The sequence below is a fragment of the Hippocampus comes genome, unplaced genomic scaffold (assembly GCF_001891065.2).
Source record: "Hippocampus comes isolate QL1 unplaced genomic scaffold, H_comes_QL1_v1.1 scaffold367, whole genome shotgun sequence".
Lineage (NCBI taxonomy): Eukaryota > Metazoa > Chordata > Actinopteri > Syngnathiformes > Syngnathidae > Hippocampus > Hippocampus comes.
In genome coordinates, this window is record NW_017805741.1 from 149,077 (window position 1) to 157,645 (window position 8,569).

Here is an 8,569-nt window from a genome sequence, read left to right on the forward strand (position 1 = left end):
TCCGGCTCGCGGGGGCTCTGGGCCCGACTGGAGTCGTAGTCGCTGTCGGTGGTGAGGAAGACCTCGGAGGAGCCCTCCTCGTCCGACAGGCCTGCAAAGTCTGAAGAGCAGAAACCAGGGTGAGACCGGGCCCGACCTCTCCCGCGTTCGGAGGCGGCAAGTGATGGAGAAGTCAGACAGAATCCCTCGCTCGCTCGCCTGATCCCATGATGACACTTAGCCACTCATCATCGCCGCGGCGGCGATCAAGAGGGAACGGGATGGACCGGGTTCTTTCCGGACCGCCCCGAGTTGCGTCGGACCTGAGTGCTTGCGGCACGGTTCCGGCGACGGCAACGGGGAGGGCGTGACGTCGGGCCGGCGGGAGGCGCAGGCGGGCGTCCCTTCCTCGGAGGAGTCCATCAAGCCGCCGACGGAGACGGCTCCCGTCGGCTGTTTGTCGCGGGCGTGCTGCAGGGCCTCCGCGATCCACCGGGCGTCGCGCCACACCTCCTCCGTTTGCTGGCGGCAAGCAAAAGCAAAGCAAAAAGCGGCCCCTAAGGTCTCCGTCGAGCGGGCTTCCTTGAGTCGCCGACGTCCTGCGTACCTGAAGGTGCTCTTGAAGCCGGCGCTGCTGCCTCTTGGCGGCGGCGAGCTCGTCTTGGGAAAAGGCCTCCCTCAGGGCCTGCTGGGACAGGAGCGACTCCAGCTCCAGCAGGGCGGACACCCGGCAGTACCGGCCGATGAAAGCGGGGCGATAGGCCGCAAAGTGGACTGGGGAGAGGGAGGCGGAGACGCTCCGATTCAACGGGTGCGCGGGCGGCCGACGCGGGCGGCCGGGCGCGCCCCGTCAAACGCCGGACGCTCACCCAGTTCAAACATCTGCAGGGGCAACGCGAGGAAGCCGCGGCGGGGCGAGTAGGGATTGTTCTGGCCGGGGACTGTGCACACGTCGTCGCAAGGGGGGAGGAGCAGAAGGAAGGACACCTCGTCCCCAAACTCCAACACTTCCTGGGTGTAGATCCGGAAGCCCTGCGCCTGGCGACCGACACAGAGGCGGGCGGGGCCCGTTTCATCGCTTCGCTCGTCCGGCGATGACCAAGCGTTGCGTGTTCGGCGTGCCTTCGCGGCCCCGTTCGATACATGACGGAAAGCGCGGCTCGGCGTTTCGATTTCTCCGCGTCGCCGACTGATGACCCGCCCCGTGCGTTCGCTTTCTCTCGGTACGTTTTGGGCGGCCGGCGGTTGCCTTCCGTCAAATCTGCGGCTTTGCCCCTTTTCCCTCGAATTTGCGGCCGCGCCGTGCTCCTCGTGAGGTTTTTCATTTGAAAGTGACTTTCAAGTGCTCAGCGAAGGGCCGAACGCGCGTGACCGAGGGTGGCTCTCGCTCGGCTTCCCTCTTCACCTCAGTTACCGTCCGAAATAATCCATCCGCGGCCCCCGTGAGTGACTCGCCATCTTGCCAAGTGTGGGTTTTTTTTTTTGTTTTTTTTTTTGCGGCCAGATTGCACCCCGTTTGGCAAAGGTGCCGTCGACCAACTTGAAGCCATCTCTTCCGTGCCACGTCTCCTGGACAATAACCCAGAGTTAGAAGACGAGTGTCTATTTCTACTTCTTGCAAAAGAGAGGAATAGGAGAAGATGTCGAGGGTGAGCTTGACAGCCTTTGAGTATATATCTCCAGTATTAATCAGCGGAACAAAACAGGGTCCTACTTTGCGGAATTCACCCATCGCGGCTTATTTTGGGAAGGGAAAGCCCGCGATCAACCGGGGGCCGCTTTGGACATTTTGCTTTGCTGGCGCGCCGAGGGATTTTCCTCACGTCAAATACGGCGTTTGGCTCGGGAAGGGTTCGGAAACGCTGGACCAATCGATCGGGCGCAAGAGCGCAACCTCGGGTCGTCCTCCCGCCGCGAACCGCAGCGCACTGGACTCCGCCGTCGGGTCGCCTACTCTTTGCTGGACCGCGTGTTGAGGGAAAAGACCACCGGAAAGAGCCCGTCGACGGGACATTCCGCGAGCCATTAGCGGTCCGGTCTAACCAGCAGTGAGCAGAACCCCGTCGGAATTCCAAGGGTGATGCGCGGCGCGGCCGGGTTCCGACCTGGTTGCCAGGGACGTCGATGTGAGCTGTCAGGTCCTCGATGGCGCTCCGCAGGTCACGCAGCAGGGGCGGCGGACCGCTTTGCGCGCCGCCCTCCGTCTCCATCGGCGAGCCCAAAGCCTGCAGCCATTGCCACTCCTCTCTGGAACACGCACGCGCACACAAAAATCAAACCCAAAAACTAAGAAACAGAAAAAAATCCTTCTTCAGCAGTTTTTGTTGGTTTTTTTCCTAGTGCGGCGTTATTCTTCAAACTGCAACTCATATTAAGAAGGGCACTGGGAGCAGAGCTAAGCTACGGACGAGAAGCTGCGAGCCCTCCCCCAGCCCGACTGCACCCCGAGACCGAGCGACGAATCCCAACCTGGAGACGTTGTGGTTGTCTCTTATCTTGGTGTGACAGAGGACGTTGGGGAGCTTCTGAGGCACCAGCGCTCTGATCTGCTCCACGGAGGTGCACAGCTTCAAATATCCCAGGTACAAGCCCGGAGCCAAAAGCTTCCTGCTCCGCCGGTGATAAGCAAGCTTCTCCTATGGATGGAAGGGGGAAGGGGGAAGGGGGAAGGGTTCCATCATATTCCGAGGTCGTTTTGCCGCATTGCATGGATGCAGGGGGGGGGGGGGCAATCGCCCACCATCGTTTGGGAAGCGCGGGGCCAAATCGACTTATGCCCGGACCGGTCGAGTATTTGCAGCACCGACGTTAAGAAGTTTTGACAGACGAACAAAAACCGAAGAATTGGTCGTTGCCGAAGCCCGCGAGGGAGCCGATCCGATTGTCACGTTCGAGCGCTTGAGCGAGCGGCTTTGAAGGAGAAGGCCGCAGGGGGGACGACGACAACGGCGACTGACGCGGTATCCCCTCAATGTCAAATGGAAACAGAAACGCGTGACCGTTCATTCAATAGAAAGCCGATCAAGAAGCCGTTTGGGCTTTTGGTCCAGCGTGGCAAAAAGCGCACCGTTTTGTCAATGGGGAGAGCGAGGCCAAGGTCAAGCGCGAGCACTCCCGGGCGGCCCGTCTCCAAAAGCAAAACGGGGACGGCCGCTTTTCCGAGACCTACGTGCAGCGTGACGAGGAGCGCGTCCAGAGCGCCGGGCTCCTCGGGGGAAGAAACGGACTTGCGCTGGAGCTGCAGTTTGCAAAGCCGCATCCAGCGCGCGCCGTCCGGGTTCGGGGAAGCGTTCATGTCCTTCAGGAGCACCAGCAGGGCGTTCCCGTGCTTGTCTTTGATGGGCTCGAAATACACTTGGCCCAGGTCCTGCGTTCCCAGCGCGCCCTGAGAGACAGACGGCCGGGCGTCGGCGAGGCGAGGCAGCTTGCGGGGCTCACCCGGGAAAGACGCGTGGCGAGTCCTACCTGCAGATGAGCGACGGCTTGAAGCATCTTGAGGCGCGTCTGCAGGGTGCAGGAACAGGCCGCGTGCGCGGGATTGAGACGCTGCTGCATCCAGGGAATCTCCTCCCACAGGTAGGACACCTGTTCGATCGGGAACGGGTCATCGGCTCGGCGAAAAACAAAACAGAAGCAAGAAAGGCGTCGGTCGGAACCCCCGCCGGCGGATCGCCATCATTTGTCCGAGGGCGAACCTTTGAGCCCTCCCGAGCCTCGGGCTCGACGGCCTCAAATAGTCGCCCATCCCGCTCGGCTAACGTGACGCGGGGAGCGGCGAAAAATATCGCGCACGACGCGCGGCCCGATCGGAGATACAGTACTCGCATCCCAATTCTGGCCACTTCTACCGGGATCACCTCGCGATCGCTCTTCGCTTTCTCCGCCCAGATCCCTTTTTGGCCAACCGGTGTCGCCGTACGTGTACCTTTGTAAACCAAAGGAAATCCTGCATCAGGGAGCTGGGGCAGGAATCCTCCACCTCCACGATAGGAATCTGGTCCTCGGGAGTCACCAGGACGCTGTCATCTCGGTACAAGATGGACGTCAGATAAAGCCCCCTGCAAAGGAAACAAATCCGGGTGACTTTCAGCCCGCGCCGCGCAGGAGCGTGGCTCAAACGCGCCGCAAATCAAAAAAAGAAAGGCGGCGTTTGCACATCACATCGAGCACAGCCGGATCGAGCGGGGAAGACGGCGGGTGCGTGTGGCCGGGAATATTTGGGACGCGCAACTCAACTCGTGTGGCAAAACAGCACTCGGTGTTTCGCCGCTGCTTGAACCGATAAAAACGCGCGACACAAGTCCAAAATGTGATTGATGATAACGTGTCGTATGCGCCCCCGGTGAAATACGGCAGGGCGGCGTACGCTGAAGACGGCCGCCTCCCCGGGGTGGAGAAAAGTGGCTGCGTTTGGCCGTGTTTGGACTGGACCTCGTTTTTCAGGAAAAGACAGCGCCGCGTTTAGCGTCGAGAAATTGGACGGTCGCGTTCCAAGAGAAATCGCATTTTGGACCCATAGCTCGACTTTAGTCCAGCGAGGATATTTTGCGGTGTGCATTTCAACAAGCAAATCTCATTTACCTTTTCAAACTTTTGACAAACTTGCTGTTGGGCTGAAAGAGGTGACGCAGGCTTTTGGACACGGAATGTTTGCGGCCTTGCGCCGGAGCTCTGCACTGCTCTGCAAAGACAAGAAGGGCGAAACAATCACATCGCGTGTGTTTTGAAGGCGGAACCGGCGTGACAAATTGCGCCCGTGACTGTGACCGGCCGCCGCCAACGAATGGCCGTGTCCCGACACGTCTCCCGGAGCGACTGGCTGTCACCTACTTGACGAGACGACACACCCGACACGCTGAACGGCGCGCTCAAAGTGCCATGTTTTGGGACGTTTCGTACGCTCCGGTGGCGCGGGACCGTTTGACGGCCGGCGGCAGACTACGGGCCTTAAGGGAGCCGCTCGCTCTCAATTCCCAGAGGGACACTAATTGCGTGTGTGTGTGTGTGTGTGTGTGCGCGCGCACGTGTTTACCTGCGCATACTTTAGCCGCTGGAGCGTGGCACATGTTGAGCTACGGCCATACGAGTGGAGCCAAGGAGCCGGAGTCATTGGTGTGTGCGCGTCTGTGCGTCTTAACCCTTCGCCACTCACTGACAGGGAGGTCAGTTAAGTCTGCGGGGACGTGTTTATTTTTAGTGGGCCTTCAGCGGCTTGGAGGTGAGAGAGGGAGGGAGGGAGGGAGGGAGGTGTGTGTGTGTGTGTGTGTGGGCGCCTGTTAGTGAGATAACGCACCTCCCAACTCATTAGACACCCCGCGCAGATTCCCTCCTCTCCCCTCGCCCCAGGTGATCATGGCTCTTGCCCCAGGGCCACTGAGAGTCAATAAATGCCCTCATTCTGGAGTCCGAGAGAACTCATTTTCCCTTGGGGCGGACACGCCGAGGTGGCGTGAAAAGCGCGCTCCCGCCCGCCGCCCCCGATTTCTCCAGGCCGCCAGCGCGCCGAGCTGCGGCAGCCTGGGGTCTGCGCTTGACAGCCATTAAGACAGACGCGTCGGGCCGACTGCTGCCGTGCCGGCGTTAGTCAAGGCCTCTTTCAATTAATTGGGTTTGGACAAGGCGCTGAGGGGGAGGGAAGGGGGTGGGGGGGGTCGAGGGCGGACGTGCAAGCCGCGCCTACTTCGATATGTGGCGGAGCGCCATTTCAACGCGCTTTCAAGCACGCCGATCATCGCGGCGTCGGACGAGCGGCGAGCCGTCGGGCAAACGATAAAGGCGCAGAAAGGGCGTTCTCGGATACCGTGGCAGACGCAGTTCTGATGGCCATCTTTGATTTGGGCAAGCAGCCGGTCCAGCACCTCCTTCAGGCCTCGCTGCCGCGGAGCGCGGCCGTCCAGGTCCCGCCAACCTGCGCAAGATAGAGGGGGACGGCTTTTCACGCGGGGAAACTCGGCTCGGTCGCAAATAGCGTCGAACGCGCCCTGAGCGCGAAAGGAAATCATTCAGACGGGAAAAGAAAAGGATCGGTGGCGCTTTGCAGCACCGCGTTGGGAATCGCGAGCCATTTCTTCTTTCGGCTCAGTGAAGACGACGTGTCCAACGCAGCGCGAGCTCTTTCAACTGGCACCTGAGTTATTGGGGAGAACGGGGGGCTATCGGGTGTTGCGTGCGCTCTTTGTGTTTTTGCCAAGCCTTCGGGACCAAAGTGCCACGATGACAGATGGCCTTTTTTGCTTCCAAATGCAAACACGACACAGCTACAGTCTGCAAGTCTCCGTGTGTGTGTGTATGTGCGCGCACGCGTGCAGCGTGGCTCACAAACACACAAGCTGCTACGTAGTCTCTTCAATACGCTCAGAGACAATGAGAAGAAAGAAAGAAAGACAGACAGTCACGATCAAGTTTTCCATTTGGATGAGAGTCAAGAGCCGAAAGCACCCGTGGGAAACGTCCTCGTCGCGTGACATCCAAGTTGTCTGGAGGCTCAGAGCGCGACGGCTTCGCTAATTTACATTCATCCGCCTACGGCGTCTTTCGAGACATCCCGACTAAGAGCACCGGTGATTTTTGCTGGGCCATTCGGTCGTGGGCTTCGACGCGACGGTTTCGCAAGTGGCGTTTTTCATCTGGCAGTGAAATATCATCCAACGGCTCCTTCACGAAATCGGTCATCCAGCTCTGCCGACGCCCAACAATGGCTTAGGTTGCCGTAGTTGGCGCCACGTAGCAACTAGCCAAAGCGTCAACACCGACATGAAATTAGAACAAGAAGGGGGTTTTTTTTCCAACCGTTTCCCTTTCACGGAGCGAGTTGGAGGCTTACTTAGTGGGCCCTCGATAATAAGCGGAAAAGTCGGCGCCTCGGACCTCCGCGCGCTTAGGCCTCGGCCTGAGCCTCTCGTCCAGCGGATGGCGCGGCAGTACTCGGAGAGCAGCGCGTACGCAGAACAGTCGGCGCACACATGCCGACGCGGCGCGAGCGCCGCGGCTGGAACGGAACACGGCACGCTTTGCCTCCCCGAGCAATAAAAACACAAGTCGTCAAAGGACGTTGACCAATGCATCAATGACAAGTCTGTACGTTCCGTGAAAAGAATACTGGAAACGTATTCAGCTATCTCGGCCCGCGTTGGAAATCACACAGACAGACGCGCTCTTTCTAACCTCCAGCCGCTCCCCACCCGCCCGCGCGCAGAAAGTGATCCTTCGGCGCGCCGGGCCTCTTTGCGTCCCCCGCTCGCTCCCCGAAGGATGTGTCGGCGATAAAAGCCACCCGCCTCCTCGTAGCGTCACGCACCACCCTCGCTCGCCCCAACTCCCGCTCCCGGAGCCCCCCGGAGGGCGAGCGGGTCCCAAACACGGCGAGCTCTATTCCCGGAAAGGTGCCTGTCCAGACAGGACAAGCCGGCCCTTTAATGGCCGTCCGCGGCCCGGTATAAGGCCCCCACTGTTGGGGCCGCGCCGCGCGCTACGGCACAGACATGCAAATATTTCCAGCGGTAGGCCCAAATGGAAAACACAAACACGCAACATCGAAATTAGCTCGCGCGGCGGGAGGGAGGGTGGCGGACGGCCGAGGAAAAGAAAAGAGAGGGGGGGGAGCCCGGTCTCTTCCAAAAGACGGCGCGGGTACGGCCGCCGAGGACAAAGGCCTTCACGCGCCCCCCGGATGTGCCGCGAGGGTTCGGACGCCGTTCGGACAAAGAGGGGGCCAACGCTGCCCTCAACACCTCGACCATTGCTGACCGTGACTTCACCATGGGCTGAAACTTACGCCGGCCCCGCCCGTGACGTCAAAGCGACGTCAGTGTGACGCCTGAACCGCCCGATGAGGTCGGTGACTCGGTAGCCCTCAAGTGGGAAAGCCGTGATGCGTGTACACGTCAGAGGTGGCAGAAATGGAAGAATAAAAATCCCCCCACCCCCCAAAAAAAATCACATGTCTGAGAGCAAGTGAGCAAGCTAGCTAGCTGCAAGATCTTCCTCCCTTCGCTAATGTTGAAAATGACAAGTGAAAAAAATCGACCTCTCGTTTTTTTTCAGATTCGACAAAGAATTTTGGAACACCGCAGGTGGCTGTTTTTTACAGTTGGCCACGAATCATTTTGGTGGAGTACAACCTTCAACTATTCTTGCTTCTCCAAAGAAAGCCAACAAAAAGAGCCTCTTTCGACGAAATAGAAAGTCGAGCTACCGTCTCGAGCGCAAGTGAAAAGTCAACAGAAAAAAGAAATGGAGAACATTGGAGCCAAGCAAGAATTGGTACCTGTCCTCGCATCACGCCAATAAACATCCCAACTGCCCGGACCGAGTGGAAGCGCAAGATTGTGTCACGATGGGTCAAATGGAGACTTACTGGAAGGAGCGGCGGAGGCGGGCGTGGAAGCCAGTGCTGGTCCCCAGCCCTTCATGTTGTACGCTGACACTCGGACGAAGTAGCGGGTCCCCTGAAAGAACAGCGCACCAGTTACTCAAGCCATATATTGCAGGTGCACGCACACACAAAACGCTGCTTGGCAACTTCTCCTTTCAGATTTGCAGCTCTGTACAAATGCTTATGTGTGTGTGTGTGTATATATATATATATATA

At 59.1% G+C, this 8,569-nt stretch overlaps 1 protein-coding gene across 1 annotated transcript in view; it reads right to left on the minus strand.

Annotated features, from left to right (window-relative positions):
* Positions 1 to 5: 5 nt before the first annotated feature.
* The window catches only part of ankfn1b (ankyrin repeat and fibronectin type III domain containing 1b), a gene marked incomplete at its 3' end in the record, with an annotated part of 56,070 nt that continues 47,506 nt past the window's right edge, over positions 6 to 8,569 (minus strand). The window contains exons 12-22 of the mRNA XM_019883314.1: positions 5,780 to 5,887; positions 4,561 to 4,660; positions 3,905 to 4,037; positions 3,445 to 3,564; positions 3,149 to 3,364; positions 2,449 to 2,615; positions 2,085 to 2,226; positions 849 to 1,017; positions 587 to 753; positions 303 to 501; positions 6 to 100 (exon numbers count right to left, since the gene is read on the minus strand). Of these exons, the coding sequence (XP_019738873.1) occupies positions 6 to 100; positions 303 to 501; positions 587 to 753; positions 849 to 1,017; positions 2,085 to 2,226; positions 2,449 to 2,615; positions 3,149 to 3,364; positions 3,445 to 3,564; positions 3,905 to 4,037; positions 4,561 to 4,660; positions 5,780 to 5,887 (1,616 nt within the window). The remainder of the gene's footprint in view (positions 101 to 302; positions 502 to 586; positions 754 to 848; positions 1,018 to 2,084; positions 2,227 to 2,448; positions 2,616 to 3,148; positions 3,365 to 3,444; positions 3,565 to 3,904; positions 4,038 to 4,560; positions 4,661 to 5,779; positions 5,888 to 8,569) is intronic.